This window comes from Coregonus lavaretus, assembly GCF_964263955.1.
Source record: "Coregonus lavaretus genome assembly, chromosome: 4".
Classification (NCBI taxonomy): Eukaryota; Metazoa; Chordata; class Actinopteri; order Salmoniformes; family Salmonidae; genus Coregonus; species Coregonus lavaretus.
Window position 1 is genome coordinate 69,453,399 of NC_139991.1, and position 19,992 is coordinate 69,473,390.

General features: G+C 43.0%; 1 protein-coding gene across 1 annotated transcript in view; it reads left to right on the top strand.

The window, feature by feature from the left end:
• Positions 1 to 2,731: 2,731 nt before the first annotated feature.
• Positions 2,732 to 19,992, top strand: part of LOC311127528 (serine/threonine-protein kinase Nek6-like) — a gene marked incomplete at its 5' end in the record, with an annotated part of 71,362 nt that continues 54,101 nt past the window's right edge. The window contains one exon of the mRNA XM_084159348.1: positions 2,732 to 2,816. Coding sequence (XP_084015474.1) covers positions 2,732 to 2,816 — 85 coding nt within the window. The remainder of the gene's footprint in view (positions 2,817 to 19,992) is intronic.

Here is a 19,992-nt window from a genome sequence, read left to right on the forward strand (position 1 = left end):
TGTGTCAGTACCGAACCAGACACCATACCTTTATGATACATAAAGTCGACTCCTCAGCCTAAGGTGTTATCGATTGGGTCCAACCCTCCAACCAACCGTACCTTTACCCTGTTACAACAAACACAGTGATAGGCTATTCATCTAGCTCACGGCTCCGGGGACAACCATGTATATGAGAAAGGTTGCAATCAAAGGAGAGGCACATTTATTTTGGTGTGTGGATGAGGTGTGTGTGTGTGTGTACGAGAGGCCTAACTGATTTCTATAGGGTTCCTTCAGAGGATGGCACCGGTAGTTTATCAGGAGATTGTTGGCCCATTTTAAATCAATTGAACTGGTGACACTTGAACTTTACAGTGTGCAAGCTTTAAAGGCCATTGGAATAGGTCTCTCTCTCTCTCTCTCCTCTCTCTCTCTCTCTCTCCTCTCCCTCTCTCTCTCTCCTCTCTCTCTCACCTCTCTCTCTCTCTTCTCTAATTCAATTTAAGAGCTTTTATTGGCATGAGAAACATATGTTTACATTGCCAAAGCAAGTGAAATAGATAATAAACAAAAGTGAAATGAACAATAAAAAATGAACAGGTAAACATTACACTCACAAAAGTTTCAAAGGAATAGAGACATTTCAAATGTTATATTATGTCTATGTACAGTGTTGTAACGATGTGCAGATAGTTAAAGTACTCTCTAGTGAAAGAGCTTACGTATGCACTGTGCAAGAGTGCTACAGTGTGTATTTAAGTTGCTTGGTACAGCACATTGCATTGAAATAGAAAAGGATAACTTGCACAGTGAGTGTTTTAGTCCCATGGGATGTGTCAAACTCCACAGTGTATCAGTGTCAAGCTAACATACAACACCACACACTTGGAAAAAATCAAGGCCTAAAAATGACAGCGTGTTGATCAAATAGATATAGCACGATATGTTTGTATGGTTAAAATCCTGCCCATTGGTGTGCCTATGACACATACACACACTTGCTGTCTCATGCTTTATAGGGTTGCACCTCCTTGGATCCCACATGACCTCCTTGGACCTCCAGTACAACAGCTGTGTAGCGGACACTCAATTACCCCCCCCCCCCCCCCCTCTCTGCCCACCTTCTTTCCTCATCTACCTCCTTTTCCATTTTCTTTTGTCTATCCGATGTCTTGCTCTCTTGTTCCTTGCTCTCTGACACTTCTGCTCTCTCTCCCTCAGCCCGTTCTCCCTCTCTTCTCTGTCTCCCTCGCTCCCTCCTTCCTCGCTCCCCTCCTTCCCTCTCTGTATCTTTCCCTCCCTCTCTCCCTCTCTGTCTATCTCCCTCACTCCCTCCTGTCTGTCTCTCTCCCTCTCTGTCTCTCTCCCTCACTCTCTCCCAAACACAGCATCTACACGCCCCTTTTAGGCCTGTCTCTCTTACTTTCTGTCTTGCCTCTCTTTCCCCTGTCCTCCCTTTAAATCTGTCTACCCTGTCCTCCCTTTAAATCTGTCTACCCTGTCCTCCCTTTATCTCTGTCCACCTGTCCTCCCTTTAAATCTGTCTACCCTGTTCCTCCCTTTAAAATCCACTACCCTGTCCTCCCTTTATCTCTGTCTACCCTGTCCTCCTTTAAATCCACTACCCTGTCCTCCCTTTAACTCTGTCTCTCCTGTCCTCCCTTTAAATCTGTCTACCCTGTCCCTTTCTATACCTTTTCCCCAGTCTTACAGCCCGTTTTTTTTTCTCTTCTCTCTCTCTCTCTCTCTCTCTCTCTCTCTCTCTCTCTCTCTCTCTCTCTCTCTCTCTCTCTCTCTCTCTCTCTCTCTCTCTCTCTCTCTCTCTCTCTCTCTCCTCTCTCTCACTCTCTCTCTCTCTCTCCTCTCTCTCTCTCTCTTCTCTCTCTCTCTCTCGTCTCTCTCTCTCTCTCTCTCTCTCTTCTCTCTCTCATCTCTCTCTCTCTCTCTCTCTCTCTCTCGCTCTCTCTCTCTCTCTCTCTCTCTCTCTCTCTCTCTCTCTCTCTCTCTCTCTCACCACAAAGCTTGGGAGCTGACTCCCCCCCTCAGTCCTGTCACTCACTCAGGTGATGGGGTGCCTCTGAATGGGGACCTATAGTAGCTCCATCGAGCCCTCCATGCTCCAGGCTCCTTCAATGGGCCACACTGGAGGAAAGGCTGTCCCATAGTATCTGCTATTGTCCCTTCCAACAACCCCCTCCTGCCCTCCCCTGGCAGCCAAAGAATGAGCCACTGGTGAATAGAGGAGGATGTTCATCTCTATTAAGGGACATCTCTTCAGTCTGCTGCCCAACAAGGCTTCACACAAAGCTTTTAATTCACAGGGGCAAGCTTTTCTCCTCCTCCTCTTCCTCCTCCATCCTCCTCCATCTCTTCCTCCTCGCTTTTCTCTGGCTGTCCTCTTCTATTGCTCTCTGTCTCTTTTGAGAGGAATTGGACCCATTTTTGATGGATAGGGAGTTTTTTGTGTTGAATGTATCTTTGGGTTTTTGTAGTTGGCTAAAGGGGTTCATCCTGCTGTCAAGGTTTCTTAAGGTTGTGAATGGGTTTGACTGAGGTTTGCTCTCTGCAGGGTGTTTCAGGGTTTCTGGGGTTTGAGAGAGAGGCCGCAGACGGGGTCGAACTGAGGTCTGTCCATCCTGAGACACACAAACGCTCTTATGTGCGTGTGTTTGTTTATGTCATCTCTTACTTTGTTGATTAAGAAAACTGATGTATTATTTATTATTATAAGTTATAAATGCCTATTACAATGTCTGCCCAGGACAACGTGGAGAACAATCGAAGCCGAGCTCCAACATCAGCAGAGCTGAGGCACAGTGGAGAAGATGGCCAGAGTCTGGCAGAAGTAGAGAACCTTTGTTGCTACGCAATGCACCAGCCGGTACGACGGAGATGAGTGAGTGATTACAATACACTAGATTGTTACTCATTTCCATTGTCATTCACAGCCGGGCATCTAACAAACACTGTAACCTCTTTTTTGCTAATGCTGGCAAGTAAAATCAAGATATTTTAAATGAAAGTGACCCGAAAATGAACTATTTCTCTCTCTCCCTCCAATGTTTTCTTCGGGCAGAGAGAAATAGAGAGAGAGAAAGAGAGAGAGAGAAAGAGAAAGAGAAAGAGAAAGAGAAAGAGAAAGAGAGAGAGAGAGAGAGAGAGAGGAAGGGAGAGAGAGAGAGAGAGAGGGAGAGAGAGATAGAGAGAGAGAGAGAGAGAGAGAGGAAGGGAGAGAGAGAGCTCTGTTTTAGCACTGGGAGGGGTTGGGTACTGCAGTTGCATATTTGAGGCGTCAGCAGAACCAGAGGGAGAACCAGAACCAGCAAAGGCCCTTAATTAAAGATATGATTTTCCGGGGTCAAGCTGTACATCAACACACACAACAACCACAGTAAATAATTACCTCGTCATTTATGCATCACTTTTTCTTTCCGGGAAAGTGAGGTATTGCAAATGTATTGACCAAATTAGCTAGCCGAATGTCACCTAAGTTTTGGAGAATTGTGTGTGTCTGTGTGTGTGCACGCACATGGATGTGTCTGTGTATGTGTGTCTGTCTCTGTTTTTGTGTGTGAGAGAATATGTGTGCATCTCTAAGACAAAGCATAATGAAATACACAACATATGCACATATACACACATTCACAAACATATTCTCCCATCCTGGGCTTCAAAGCTTCTTTGATCACGATGCTGTCATCTCGCATCTCCAATCCTTGTTTATCAGAAGAATATCATATCTGACGGCTTTTACTTTCTCTTGGCTCTCGCTCTTCAAACCCAGGATAGGAAGCCAGTTATGCTCCTGTGCATCTAGTCAAAGTTTTGTCACTTTAAGCCGTCCACATCTACGGGAGAGTATGTACAGTAGGAAACATAATAATAGAATATAGAATATAGAAACTGCGAGTCAATGGAAAATATTCAAAACGCACACAAACCCCCCACAGACGCACACAGACAAACACATGCGTACAAGTATGCATGCAAAAACACACGCATGCACGCATGCACACACACAGGCCGTGTACGAATATCCATACTTGCATTCTAAATAGTAGACATTTTGGGTATGCGAAAAAACTAAGTTTTATAGTAAGTGAAATTGCCAGGATGTCATTTTTCATCTAGTAGAATTCACTGCTAGCCAGCAGATACCGACCCTACCGTTATGCTTGTTTACACTGAGCTGCACTGGGAGTGGAACGCAATCATGGTTACATTAAAACACTGTGGAGCCAGGCTGCCATTTTGGAATGGCAGTGTCAGCCAATCAGTTCCTTTGATGTTCAACGCAATGTGCCATTCCATAATGGATGCTGTTGCTACTGCTAGCTAACATGAGGACGAAAAGGGTAGTATTTCAATCTTCTCGATGGAGCAGTGTGAATAATGGTAAAATTTGGAGTACAGTGGCATATCCCATTCCTGCATTGAGGTACATTTTCCGACTCATATCTTGCGCCGGCTCCTCGGTGTCTTAATACAACCATTATTGCGTTCGGACCCAGTGCAGATCAGTGTAAACAAGCGTAACAATAGGGTCAGAATCTGCTGGCTAAATTCGCTGCACACTATTGAGGAAGAGAATTGTCTTTCAAGACTCATGTGTTTTTGACAACAGCTGATAATCAGCTGAGGGGACACGCTGTGCCAAAATGAACGAATGGCGGGAATTAACGCAATTGCGCATTAGATGAGGAATTCTCAGTAGGATGAGCCTAGTTTGCTGATATTTGTTGCTTACTGCATTTGTTTTGACTAAACAGTGCATTCTAGACAGTATGTGGTATGATTAGTACACAGTATGCAGTTTAAGTTGTAGGCAAGCCAGATTTCCGACACGGCCACACACTTACAGTATATAACATTATTCTTTGTCTCTGCCTTTCTCACTGCTCTTGAATATGATGCATTGGAAGTACACTGAGTTGATCATGTAAACGGAAGAATTGAAGATACGTCATTACATTTAAATGGTTATTTTCTAAATGTCTATCTCATAAGCTATTACTTGCATTGTATGATTATGTATGCTGCCTTACAAAGGCAAAACGCAGTAACTACATTTTGTATTTTTTACTGCAAAATCACAATTTTTCTGTCTAGACAGAATACTGATACTCTGATACTCCATGATATACAGTGCATTCGGAAAGTACTCAGACCCCTTGACTTTTTCCACATTTTGTTACGTTACAGCCTTATTCTAAAATGGATGAAATAAAACACAGTTGACAGTGCACATCAGAGCAAAAACCAAGCCATGAGGTCGAAGGAATTGTGTAGAGGGACAGCATTGAAGTTCCCCAAGAACACAGTGGCCTCCATCATTCTTAAATGGAAGAAGTTTGGAACCACCAAGACTCTTCCTAGAGTTGGCCGCCCAGTTGAGAAGGGCCTTGGTCAGGGTGGTGACCAAGAACCCGATGGTCACTCTGACAGAGCTCCAGAGTTCCTCTGTGGAGATGGGAGAACCTTCCAGAAGGACAACCATGTCTGCAGCACTCCACCAATCACATGACAGCCTGCTTGGAGTTTGCCAAAAGGCACCTAAAGGACTCTCAGACCATGAGAAACAAGATTCACTGGTCTGATGAAACCAAGATTGAACTCTTTGGCCTGAATGCCAGGCGTCACGTCTGGAGGAAACCTGGCCCCATCCCTACGGTGAAGCATGGTGGTGGCAGCATCATGCTGTGGGGATGTTTTTCAGCGGCAGGGACTGGGAGACAAGTCAGGGTCGAGGGAAAGATGAACAGAGCAACATACAGAGAGATCCTGGACCTCAGACTGGGGCGAAGGTTCACCTTCCAACAGGACAACAACCCTAAGCACACAGCCAAGACAACGCTGGAGTGGCTTCGGGACAAGTCTCTGAATTTCCATGAGTGGCCCAGCCAGAGCCCGGACTTTAACCAGATCGAACGTCTCTGGAAAGACCTGAAAATAGCTGTGCAGCGACGCTCCCCATCCAACCTGACAGAGCTTGAGAGGATCTGCAGAAAAGAATGGGAGAAACTCCCCAAGTACAGGTGATGCTTGTAGCATCATTCCCAAGAAGACTCGAGGCTCTAATCACTGTCAAAGGTGCTTCAACAAAGTACTGAGTAAATGGTCTGAATACTCATGTAATTGTGATATTAGTTTTTAATTTTCTTTAAATAAATGTGCATAAAAAAAATTACAACTGTTTTTGCTTTGTCATTGTGGGGTATTGAGTGTAGACTGATGAAGAAAAAACCAACTCAATCCATTTTAGAATAGGGCTGTAACGTAACAAAATGTGGAAAAAGTCAAGGGGTCTAAATACTTTCCGAATGCACTGTATTCTGATCAATGCTTGTTCTTGTGTCAGGAAAAATACCACATTAATCAGATAATATACCTGGCCATTATAACAGATCAAAGATTTTTGATCAAATTCGTAGTTACTGCGTTTTGCCTTTGTAGTATGGTTCTCGCAGCATTTTGTGTTTTCACAATTTTGGAGCACTAATTGCAAATCTGTCCAATATGTTGCTGTTTTGAACAGGCTTCAAGGCAAATGAGCTGAAATCTCCTAGTAATGAACCTGTCATGTACACCATAATTCAAGTTGGCTGTTGTTAAAACTAATCTTCTTTTTTTATTTTTTATATTACCCACAGGACAACCTGAATAGTGTGTCTCAGCTAAAGGAGTCCCCGAAGTGAGTATTAAGGAAACAATGGTTCCCGCTTGATTCAGGCCCTATGTTTATTCTCCATTTACAAGCGCCAAATGCACAGACACACCTTAAATGCCATGTTGTTTTATTACACTCAGGCTTTGGGCTGCGCGCGCCCCGAAAATAGCTCCCCCTGGACCTAAACATGCAAGAACCTTTTAGATCTGACAGCAAGGCTCTTTACAAAACCATTGGGCCTTTCCTAGAGGGACAGAGGCTAGGGGACATTACATTCATCAAATAGCTTGTTGTTTTTCTCCCGCTCTCTGAACTGGAAAGAGATGCCAACATCTCTGGAATAATGGAGAGATGGAAAGAGAGGGAGAAAAGAGGGAAAAGAGAGAAAGAGAGAAAGAGGGGGCTACTGCTGCTGGAGCCGCTTAAGATGGCCTAACATAACTGAAGATGGCCTAACATCACTGAAGATGGCCTAACATCACTGAAGATGGCCTAACATAACTGAAGATGGCCTAACATAACTGAAGATGGCCTAACATAACTGAAGATGGCCTAACATCACTGAAGATGGCCTAACATAACTGAAGATGGCCTAACATAACTAAAGATGGCCTAACATAACTGAAGATGGCCTAACATAACTGAAGATGGCCTAACATAACTGAAGATGGCCTAACATAACTGAAGATGGCCTAACATAACTTAAGATGGCCTAACATAACTTAAGATGGCCTAACATAACTGAAGATGGCCTAACATAACTGAAGATGGCCTAACATAACTTAAGATGGCCTAACATAACTTAAGATGGCCTAACATAGCTTAAGATGGCCTAACATAACTGAAGATGGCCTAACATAACTGAAGATGGCCTAACATAACTTAAGATGGCCTAACATAACTGAAGCTGGCCTAACATAACTGAAGATGGCCTAACATAACTGAAGGAGCTTCTCTGCTCATATGCTCTTGTGTTTTCATACATGTTGTTTTTGTTCCAGACAGTGTATCCATGTAATTAAACGATACAAAGTGATCCGCTATTCTGAATACAGTATTCACGCCATATGGTGTAACGTTTTATTTTCCATCGATTAATCTAGTTGACACTGTGAATGCACTGATGTAAATAGTTCCAGTGTAACCCTGCAATTAAAGACATGCTCCCAAACTTTGGCAACTAGCAAGTATTTTTAAGCCTCCCACTTTGGGCTGGATGTGTCAAGGTGTAGTTCATACATGCATAATCTATGAGCAGAATTACTGTCTTACCTCAATTAGCCACGAAATCCCTAGTTTGAAAGCGACTGTTTTCTGGAAGCTGTGCAGCACCATTTCCTCTACATTTTCTCCCACGTGGGCCCGCCCCCTAGCAATTTGAGTTCCAGCCAATGAGCTTCAGCCCCTCACCAATTGAGTGACAGCTAGCAAGATGCACACATAGAAGAGTGAGAGAGAGAGAGCAATGACATGGTGAACATATATGCACATATGTGACATAGTACGCAATGTTCTGGGACCACTTTTGGTTAATGAAAGCTACTTTCAGAAATACAGGCTAAAAAGTAGACAAAAGTACCAGAGAATATCTTTAAACAACACATTTATTTATAAAGCCCTTTTTTACATCAGCAGTTGTCACAAAATACGAGTCTAAAACCCCAGAGAGCAAGCAATGCAGATGTAGAAGCACGGTGGTTAGGAAAAACTCCCTAGAAATCCAGGACCCTAGGAAGAAACCTAGAGAGGAACTAGGCTCTGAGAGGTGGCCAGTCCTCTTCTGGCTGTGCCGGGTAGAGATTATAAGGGTACATGGCCATTAAGGCCAAATCATTCTTCAAGATGTTAAAATGTTCATAGATGACCAGCAGGGTCAAATAATAATCACAGTGGTTATAGAGGGTGCAACAGGTCAGCACCTCAGGAGTAAATGTCAGTTAGCTTTTCATAGCCAAGCATTCAGAGGTTGAGACAGCAGGTGTGGTGGTGGTGGGGGAGGGGGGGGGGAGCATACCTAAGCTCACACAGGACACCAGATAAGACAGGAGAATTACACAAGATATGACAGACTGACCCTAGCCCCCTTGCACATACACTATATATACAAAAGTATGTGGACACCCCTTCACATTAGTGGATTCGGCTATTTCAGACACACCCGTTGCTGACAGGTGTATAAAATTGAGCACACCGCCATGCAATCTCCATAGACAAACATTGGCAGTAGAATGGCCTTACTGACGAGCTCAGTGACTTTCAACGTGTCACCGTCATAGGATGCCACCTTTCCAACAAGTCAGTTTGTCAAATTTCTGCCCTGCTAAAGCTGCCCCGGTCAACTGTAAGTGCTGTTATTGTGAAGTGGAAATATCTATATATATGCTAGCGTCTGCTAAATGGCATATTATTATATTATATTATCTTGGAGAAACAACGGCTCATTCGCGAAGTGGTTGGTCTCACAAGCTCACAGAACGGGACCGTCTGTCATCGGTTGCAACAGTCACTACTGAGTTCCAAACTGCCTCTGGAAGCAACGTCAGCACAAGAACTGTTCGTCGGGAGCTTCATGAAATGGGTTTCCATGGCCGAGCAGCCGCACACAAGCCTAAGAGCAGTGGAAACGCGTTTTCTGGAGTGATGAATCACGTTGCTTCCAGAGGCAGTTTGGAACTCGGTAGTGACTGTTGCAACCGATGACAGACGGTCCCGTTCTGTGAGCTTGTGTGGCTTACCACTTCGCGACTGAGCCGTTGTTTCTCCAAGATAGGAGAACACTACCTGCCCCAATGCATAGTGCAAATTGTAAAGTTTGGTAGAGGAGGAATAATGGTCTGGGACTGTTTTCCATGGTTCGGGCTAGGCCCATTAGTTCCAGGGAAGGGAAATCTTAACACTACAGCATACAATGACATTGTAGACGATTCTGTGCTTCCAACTTTGTGGCAACAGTTTAGGGAAGGCCCTTTCCTGTTTCAGCCTGACAATGCCCCTGTGCACAAAGCTAGGTCCATACAGAACTGGCCTGCACAGAGCCCTGACCTCAACCTCATCCAACACCTTTCGGATGAATTGGAACGCCGACTGCGAGCCAGGCCTAATCGCCCAACATCAGTGCCCGACCTCACTAATGCTCTTGTGGCTGAATGGAAGCAAGTCCCCGCAGCAATGTTCCAACATCTAGTGGAAAGCCTTCCCAGAAGAGTGGAGGCTGTTATAGCAACAAAGGGGGGACCAACTTCATATTAATGTCCATGATGTTGGAATGAGATGTTCGACGAGCAGGTTTCCACATACTTTTGGTCATGTAGTGTAGATTATTGCAGCATAGATCTTTGAAAGGACCCACTGTGTCAAACCAATCAATCAATCAAATGTATTTATAAAGCCCTTTTTACATCAGCAGATGTCACAAAGTGCTATACAGAGACCCAGCCTAAAACCCCAAACAGCAAGCAATGCAGATGTAGAAGCATGCAATTACTGTAAGTGGGCATCTCAGTTGTGCTGTATGACCCTGAGAATAGTTTGTTTTCATAATTCCTAACAAACTTTCTGATTTATCATGTCCACAAAAGGGGAAAACTAAGTTAGAATATGAAATGTTTTAAGAACACTGTTGCATTATAATACCGCTGTGTTGAGAGCAAAAGGAGGTCCTGGTATCTAGCAATATATTACAATATTTCTTGGGGAGGAAAAGATGGCGATAGTGAGCCACCTGAGACAAGCCCTGACGACGACAGTGTGAGCAAAACACTTGTAAGAGTACAGGAAATATGGGTTAGGCTGATCTGTCAGAATACATGTACGTATCATGAGTATCATTCACCTCTAAAATAAACCCTGTACTGGAGTCAGTTTGTTCCTAATGACACTACCAAACATCTATGAAACGTATCATACTTTATGTGATCCAGGACCTGTATGGTGGGGAAAACTATGAGGGGGAAAGAGACCACTGTTACAGCGTAATAAACACATAAATCACGTTATAGAAACCCTGGACATAAAGGTGACATATGTCAACAGTCAAGTTTTGTTGAAAAAATATATATATTTTGCGATTCTATCCACAGATAGGATAGTATTTGAGTTGGATTAGATAGAAGAGGGATATACTGTAGTATGGAACGTAAAGTAGCATAGGCGAGGATTGAACCTCTGCCTTCAGGGGCAATGTGTAGACCAGGGGCGGCATGATCTTAATCAGTTTTTTGAACTGCTGGGACTGGGAGTGTATACTTATTGCAGTCACGTCTTACCTCGCTTTGATTAATCACCCTGCCGTCTCCCATTTATGCCATTTTGTCCTGGTTGGAACCCAAGGCAGCGTCAAGGCATGGCGGTCCTGTGACAATGATATGAAGAGGGAGAGGGGGGTATATGTGGGCCTTCTAATGGTAAAGATATCACTCACATTATTCTAAGACATTTCTTGTGGAGATGATAGGAGTTGTTATTAGGCCTTTCGTGGATGCTCTTTTGGTACATCATTATCTTCAAAATGGCCGCTTGACCTGGATATCATGCGCATAAGAAAATATACGTCACTTATGGAGGCATCATCATACCACTGATCCATAAAAGGCATTTCTAGGTCAGGCGCGACTGTACTTCAGTCCTCAGGGAGGTAGTAACTTCTCCATCTGCTTCATTTGGCAACAGTCTATCAGAGAGTGATGTGTGTGTGTGTGTATATGTGTATGTGTGAGCACATGCGCTTAGTCATGTGTTGCCTTAAGCAGCAGCAGCAGCAGATTAGAAGCAGAGTGCACTTCATTAGTTATTTTGAGAAAGGACAGAGCGAGAGGGGCAAAAGGAGACAGAGAGAGGAGGAGGAGGAGGAGGAGGAGGAGGAGGAGGAGGAGGAGGAGGAGGAGGAGGAAGAGAGAAGAGGAGGAAGAGAGAAGGGGAGGAAGAAAGAGGAGGAGGAGGAGGAGAGAAGAGAGAGGAGGAGGAGGAGGAGGAGGAGGAGGAGGAGGAGGAGGAGGAGGAGGAGGAGGAGGAGGAGGAGGAGGAAGAGAGAAGAGAGAAGAGAGAAGAGGAGGAAGAGAGAAGAGGAGGAGGAGGAGAAAGGAGGAGGAGGAGGAGAGAAGAGGAGGAAGAGAGAGGAGGAGGAGGAGGAGGAGGAGGAGAGAGGAGGAGGAGGAGGAGGGGGAAGAGAGAGGAGGAGGAGGGGGAAGAGAGAAGAGGAGGAAGAGAGAGGAGGAGGAGGGGAGGAGGAGAGAGGAGGAGGAGGAGAGAGGAGGAGGAGGAAAGAGGAGGAGGAGGAGAGAGGAGGAGGAGGGGAAAGAGAGAGGAGGAGGAGGGGGAAGAGAGAGCGAATTGAGCCAGAAGAGTTCTAGTTGTTGACAAGACACTTAAAACGAGTACAGCAACTGTAGGCCCTACTAGGCTGATAGCACGCCAACCAACTACATTACGGTAACATATGGACTTTGATCCATCCAGGGCATCTGTCATGATTGATGTGAAAGCTTTGAATCTGTGTCACCCGTGTAATCGGCTAAATTTGCCAAGTGACATAAACGATAGTGCCATTTTTACATTTTAAGAACCAACGTCACCCTTATTGCTGCCAGTAGCGCAATAGTGTTATGTCATTTGTCATAAACTAACATCAAATCAAATCACATTTTATTGGTCACGTATACAGATTTGCAGATGTTATCGCAGGTGCAGCGAAATGCTCCAACAGAGCAGTGATACCTAGGAATTAAATGTAAAAAAGTATACACACATAATCCAGAAAAAAATAATAATAATTAAGAAATATCAGAACAAGCAATGTCAGAGACCCGAATATATATATATATATACAGTACCAGTCAAGAGTTTGGATACACCTATTAATTCAAGGGTTTTTCTTTCTTTTTTACTATTTTCTACCTTGTAGAATAATAGTGAAGACATCAAAACTATGAAATAACACATATATAATCATGTAGTAACCAAAAAAGTGTTAAACAAATCAAAATATGTTTTATATTTCAGATTCTTCAAAGTAGCCACCCTTTGCCTTGATGACAGCTTTGCACACGCTTGGCATTCTCTCAACCAGCTTCACCTGGAATGCTGAGCACTTGTTGGCTGCTTTTCCTTCACTCTGAGGTCCAACTCATCCCAAACCATCTTAATTGGTTAGAGGTCGGGTGATTGTGGAGGCCAGGTCATCTGATGCAGCACTCCATCACTCTCCTTCTTGGTCAAATAGCCCTTACACAGCCTGGAGGTGTGTTGGGTCATTGTCCTGTTGAAAAACAAGTGATAGTCCCACGAAGCCCAAACCAGATGGGATGGCGTATTGCTGCAGAATGCTGTGGTAGCCATGCTGGTTAAGTGTCCTTGAATTCTAAATAAATCACAGCCAGTGTCACCAGCAAGGCACCCCCTCACCATCACACCTCCTCCTCTATGCTTCACGGTGGGAACCACACATGCAGAGATCATCTGTTCACCTACTCTGCGTCTCACAAAGACACGGCGGTTGGAACCAAAAATCTCAAATTTGGACTCCAGGTCAAAGGACAGATTTCCACCGGTCTAATGTCCATTGCTCGTGTTTCTTGGCCCAAGCAAGTCTCTTCTTATTGGTGTCCTTTAGTGGTGGTTTCTTTGCAGCAATTCGACCATGAAGGCCTGATTCACGCAGTCTCCTCTGAACAGTTGATGTTGAGATGTGTCTGTTACTTGAACTCTGTGAAGCATTTATTTGGGCTGCAATTTCTGAGGCTGGTAACTCTAATGAACTTATCCTCTGAAGCAGAGGTAACTCTGGGTCTTCCTTTCCTGTGCCGGTCCTCATGAGAGCCAGTTTCATCATAGCGCTTGATGGTTACTACATGATTCCATATGTGTTATTTCATAGTTTTGTTGTCTTCACTACTATTCTACAATGTAGAAAATAGTAAAAATTAAGAAAAACCCTTGAATGAGTAGGTGTGTCCAAACTTTTGACTGGTAGGGTATATAATGTATATAAATATATATACATGTAATGGTGTGTAAAGACAGTATGGACAGTATACGAATAGAAAAGGTGTGTAAAGCATTAGTCATACGGGATAAGCCATGACTAGAATACAGTATTCACTGTACATATAAAGTGGGTAAAACATTATGTAAACATTATTAGTGACCAGCTGATTCAAATAATCAACTCATCATCAAGCTTTGATTATTTGAATCAGCTGTGTAGTGCTAGAGCAAAAAACTAAACGTGCACCCCTGGGAGGCCCCAGGACCGAGTTTGAGAAACCCTGCCCTACAGGATATGCAGGCCATGTTACTCATTCTTGTGTCAGAGACATTATGAGCAAGTGTCTGCTTGTCCTACCACTCGCCTCGAAAGCTGTGGGCCTCCGAATCAGTGCGATGCAAATACTTTTCCTGGGGAGAAAAAATATGTTTCACAACATGCACAGCCCCAGGTCGTACAAGACATTACACAAATCACCAGAGCACAACTATTGGGAATGTCTCCAAACAAGAGTTCCTTTATGAGAATGTATCTTTCCTTGAACTGTTGCTTGGCTAAAAGCGGGGATAAGTCAGAGAGAAGTCTATCAATGCAATCCTACGACAGAATGTACTGTACTACACAGCCTATCACAATGTGTACTGTATATCTGTTGGTAGGTTCGAAGGACACTGGGGTTATTGTAGGGTTATTTTGATCTAATTGTTTTATTTAAATGTTAATCTAATAGGTATTATAAGGCAGGTCAACACACAAGATTAAAGTTCAAAGAGATTTCTTGTAGATATTCTTGATATAGAATGTCAAATTGAGTTGTATAACTACTCAATACGAAATAAACAAATGTATTCAGTCAGGTGAGATCTGACAAAACATATTTGCCAGGTTATCCTCAGTCTGAAGTGTTGACACAAGATACTTTATGATAACCATCCTTCCTTGCATAGTTCTCAACCAATTACCTGTAAAAGATGTCTGAACATAGGCTATGCCTATACAGTAATCTTTATATGCATAATTCAAAACAGTCACATAGACTAATCTAAACAACGTATGCAATCAAACAATAATACAACAATACAAGTTGATAAATAACATATGTTTGGTGTATATCATGAAGATAAAAAAGTGTAATACGGAAGTTACATAAATTAACTTTGTAGGTGATCAATTATATCTATATCGAAAGTGCGTGACAATGCTTCACGTGCCCTGGCTGTATAACTATTAGGCCTACTCTGGAGAAAAAAAGGTTTCAGCAGAATGGGATTCGTGATAGTGGTTAATATATATATATATATATATATATATATATATATATATATATATATATATATATATATATATATATATATACTATTTGACATAACTTTATGAAACTCAGTAGGCTATAGATATGCTACATTGTCAAATATTCTCGCAGCCTATTTCTCTATCCATCAGAAATATGCAGTGGGTTGAGTTTCTGTGCTGTTTGACGTTTGACCCAATTTTCTATAAAAATGCAGTCCATGTGACGTTGATTCGCGCCCTCGACTATTGAATTGACTGCACGAGCGACCTTCCTCCTACGGTTTCTCCTCCCATTAAAAGAATAATTCGTTTTGAGTGGCCTGCGTGGCATGCAACAGTAAAAGAGGAGCGAGACAGAGAGTAGAGAGAGAGAACTTTAGAGCTGTCGAAGGCGGAGTTGCACAACACGGAATAATGTAACTCTGTTTACACCTTCCTTATTCCAAAACGTCAGCGTGAAGAGAAAATACTCTGCAAAATCAGGTAAGATACTCAAACATGTTGAATTCATTACTTTTTTAGAACCATTGTCATTGTAGACAACATAGTTGGAAACTTGCAAACAGTCCAGCACTTGACTTGGTGACAAAAGTTACAAAGTAGAGCGGGACTCGGCTGTCATTTCAGCTGCATATTTTGTTTCGTTCAGGGAGTGTTTTCCACTGTCTCCCTGGGTCTCATGCGTTCTGTTGAATTGTCAAAAAAAGTTATAAATCTAGATTTTGCGCGGAATCATTCGTCAAAGAATACTGTAGTTACAGGGTATGGCAGTTTGGCTGCCTGACGGACTGGCAGCTTTGGACGAAAACAAGGTTGGTCAAATTCGACTGTAGTAGCCTATGTTGCAACAATTTACCACACCAAAACTACCAGAGTACGTATGGGAAACGTTGTTTTTATGCTCAACTCACGCTCAAATTATATTTTTATAGCTGCTATAAATTTTGAATATTCTGACAATGTAAATTGATTTGGAGTGCTTTCACTAGAATACAGTGCCTTCAGAAAGTATTCATACCCATTGACTTATTACAGAGTTTGTTGTGTTTCAGCCTGATTTTCAAAATGGATTAAATAGATTTTTCCTCTCACCCATATCCATACAATGCCCCATAATGACAAAGTGAAAACAAGGTTTTAGAAATTTTTGCAAATTTATTGAGAATGACATACAGAAATATCTCATTTACACAAGTATTCACACCCCTGAGTCAATACTTTGTAGAAGCACCTTGCCAGCGATTGCAGCTGTGAGTCTTTCTTGGTAAGTTTTCAAGAGCTTTCCACTCCTGAATTCTGCAACATTTGCCCATTATTCTTTTCAAATTATTCAAGCTCTGTCAAATTGGTTGTTGATCATTGCTAGATAACCATTTTCAGGTCTTGCCATAGATTTTCAAGTAGATTTAAGTCAAAACTGTAACTCGGACATTCAGGAACATTCACTGTCTTCTTGCTAAGCAACTGCAGTGTAGATTTGGCCTTGTGTTTTAGGTTATTGTCCTGCTAAAAGGTGAATTATCTCCCAGTGTCTGGTGGAAAGCAGACTGAACCAGGTTTTCCTGTAGGATTTTTCCTGTGCTTAGCTCCATTCCATAAATGTTTTATCCTGAAAAACTCCCCAGTCCTTAACGATTACATGCATACCCATAACATGATGCAGCCACCACTATGCTTGAAAATATGGAGAGTGGTACTCAGTAATGTGTTGCATTGGATTTGCCCCAAACATAACGCTTTGTATTCAGGAAAAAAAGTGAATTGCTTAGCCTACATTTTATGCAGTATTGCTTTAGTGCCTTGTTTTCGTTCTGTCAATCAGGTTTGTATTGTGAAGTAACTACAATGTTGTTGAACCATCCTCAGTTTTCTCCTATCACAGCCTCTGTAACTGTTTTAAAGTAATAATTGGCATCATGGTGAACTCCCTGAGTGGTTTCCTTCCTCTCCGGCAACTGAGGTAGAAAGGACGCCTGTATCTTTGTAGTGACTGGGTGTATTGATACACCATCCAAAGTGTAATTAATAACTTCACCATGCTCAAAGGGATATTCAATGTCTGCTATTTATTTTGTAGTGACTGGGTGTATTGATACACCATCCAAAGTGTAATTAATAACTTCACCATGCTCAAAGGGATATTCAATGTCTGCAATTTATTTTTTTACCCATATACCACTAGGTACCCTTCTTTGCGAGTCATTGTTAAACCTCCCTGGTCTTTGTGGTTTAATCTGTGTTTGAAAAAATAACAAATACAAATAAAAGTGAAACAACAGCCTTACTAATGTGTAAAATAACAGGTTGTATTACACGTTCTCCTTTTCGACAACCAGAAAATGACAACCAGATGTTAGCCAAGGTTTCGATGTGAGAGATCCATTTGTTTACAGTGAAATCGGAGTATGATGCGCGTCATGGTGCTCTTGTTGATTTGTCACTGATGCTGTGGTATAAATGAATACGACGTGTGTGTTACCAGAGCAGGGGTGATCGCTGAAGGGGAGGTATGAGGGGAACTGGGTGGTGGTTGGAGGTTGTTAGGATGCCTGGACATACCAAGCCCAATACCTCGCTAAAATTAGTCACGTGTCAGCTGCGTTGTGGGCAGGGGCCAGTGGTGAGTGCTACAACCAGGGTCTGAGGGGGGTTAACACCCCCAGCATTGGGAAAGCGAACAGCTCCTCTCACCCTTTGGTTTGGAATAGTATTGGCGTGACATGCCAAGATGCAGTGCACATTTCAGAGACCTTCATGGAATTCCCATGGGCTGCTACAGTACATAGGCATCATGCTAATGAGAAGGCTAGGAGGTAATCAAAGTTCACAGGGAAGTGACCTCTCCTTGTTTTGCACTGGTCTGGTGTTGATCCAGAGAACCAAAATGGCTGCTCCAAAAAGTTTTGACATTTGTTGCTATTTGCAGATGCTCATAGGTGGAACTAAAGTCCAAAGATGTGTCTTTCTTTCAACTGCCTGAAACCACTCTGAGCCTGTGTGAGTACTGAATGCTCTTCTAGGGTCTCTTTCATAGAAAGCAGGCCGTGGACTGATGGCTTTTACATGCTGTTTTCACAGTTATCCAATCTGACGCAACGCAGCTGTCACACAGAACACTACAAAAATGCAAAATGAGTGACCCAGAGGCCCGATATAGACGCTTGTATTTTTAGACCATCTCACTCATACTTTAACTCATTGCTCTTTGGTAATTGGATATCACCCACCTCCACCCGCCTGTATGCCGTGGTTCGGCCCACTTGGTCCCTGGACGCAGCGAGGGCGTGTGTAGGACAGCGCTCTTAAAATGGAACAGACCATTTCTGGAAGCCGCTGTCATTCAAAACGGCACAAAAATACCCCATTGTCACTCACAGTTATTTGAATAAACTGTAGACTGGGCACTGACAGTGTGCGTGATTGACGAAACTAGGGCCTGGAGTCAGAGGTGAAATACCAACGCAACAATTTTGGCAACTGCAAGAGGAAGGTCAAAACAAATCCAGATCAACAGGGACCCGCGTGTCTGAAGATACAGGCCAGTTCAATCGTGACGACGCCCCCGAGCCCATTAAAAGTCAACATCTGCTTCATCAGTGTTATGAGAGCAATGTATTAGTGGTTTTGTATACTGTGGTTTTGTGGAATATGACACACACACACAACCGCCAAAAGAGAACCTAAGACTGACCCGGGACTGAACTACACTTAGTGATCAAAAGATGTACAGTGCCTTGCAAAAGTATTCATCCCCCTTGGCGTTTTTCCTATTTTGTTGCATTACAACCTGTAATTTAAATTGATTTTTATTTGGATTTCATGTAATGGACAAAATAGTCCAAATTGGTGAAGTGAAATGAAAAAAATACTAAAAAAATAAATAACGGAAAGGTAGTGCGTGCATATGTATTCACCCCCTTTGCTATGAAGCCCCTAAATAAGATCTGTTGCAACCAATTACCTTCAGAAGTCACATAATTAGTTAAATAAAGTCCACTTGTGTGCAATCTAAGTGTCAAATGATCTGTCACATGATCTCAGTATATATACACCTGTTCTGAAAGGCCCCAGAGTCTGCAACACCACTAAGCAAGGGGCACCACCAAGCAAGCGGCACCATAAAGACCAAGGAGCTCTCCAAACAGGTCAGGGACAAAGTTGTGGAGAAGTACAGATCAGGGTTGGGTTATAAAAAAATATCAGAAAATTTGAAAAGAATTATAAAAAAATTGAAAGAATATGGCACCACAACAAACCTGCCAAGAGAGGGCCGCCCACCAAATCTCATGGACCAGGCAAGGAGGGCATTAATCAGAGAGGCAACAAAGAGACCAAAGATAACCCTGAAGGAGTTGCAAAGCTCCAGAGCGGAGATTGGAGTATCTGTGGCCAGAAAAAAGCCATTGCTTAAAGAAAAAAATAAGCAATAAGCGTTTGGTGTTCGCCGAAAGGCATGTGGGAGACTCCCCAAACATATGGAAGAAGGTACTCTGGTCAAATGAGACAAATTGATCTTTTTGGCCATCAAGAAAAACGCTATGTCTGGCGCAAACCCAACACCTCTCATCACCCCGAGAACACCATCCCCACAGTGAAGCATGGTGGTGGCAGCATCATGCTGTGGGGATGTTTTTCATCGGCAGGGACTGGGAAACTGGTCAGAATTGAAGGAATGATGGATGGTGCTAAATACAGGGAAATTCTTGAGGGAAACCTGTTTCAGTCTTCCAGAGATTTGAGACTGGGGCGAAGGTTCACCTTCCAGCAGGACAATGACCATAAGCATACTGCTAAAGCAACACTCGAGTGGTTTAAGGGGAAACATTTAAATGTCTTGGAATGGCCTAGTCAAAGCCCAGACCTCAATCCAATTGAGAATCTGTGGTATGACTTAAAGATTGCTGTACACCAACGGAACCCATCCAACTTGAAGGAGCTGGAGCAGTTTTGCCTTGAAGAATGGGCAAAAATCCCAGTGGCTAGATGTGCCAAGCTTATAAGACATACCCCAAGAGACTTGCAGCTGTAATTGCTGCAAAAGGTGGCTCTACAAAGTATTGACTTTGGT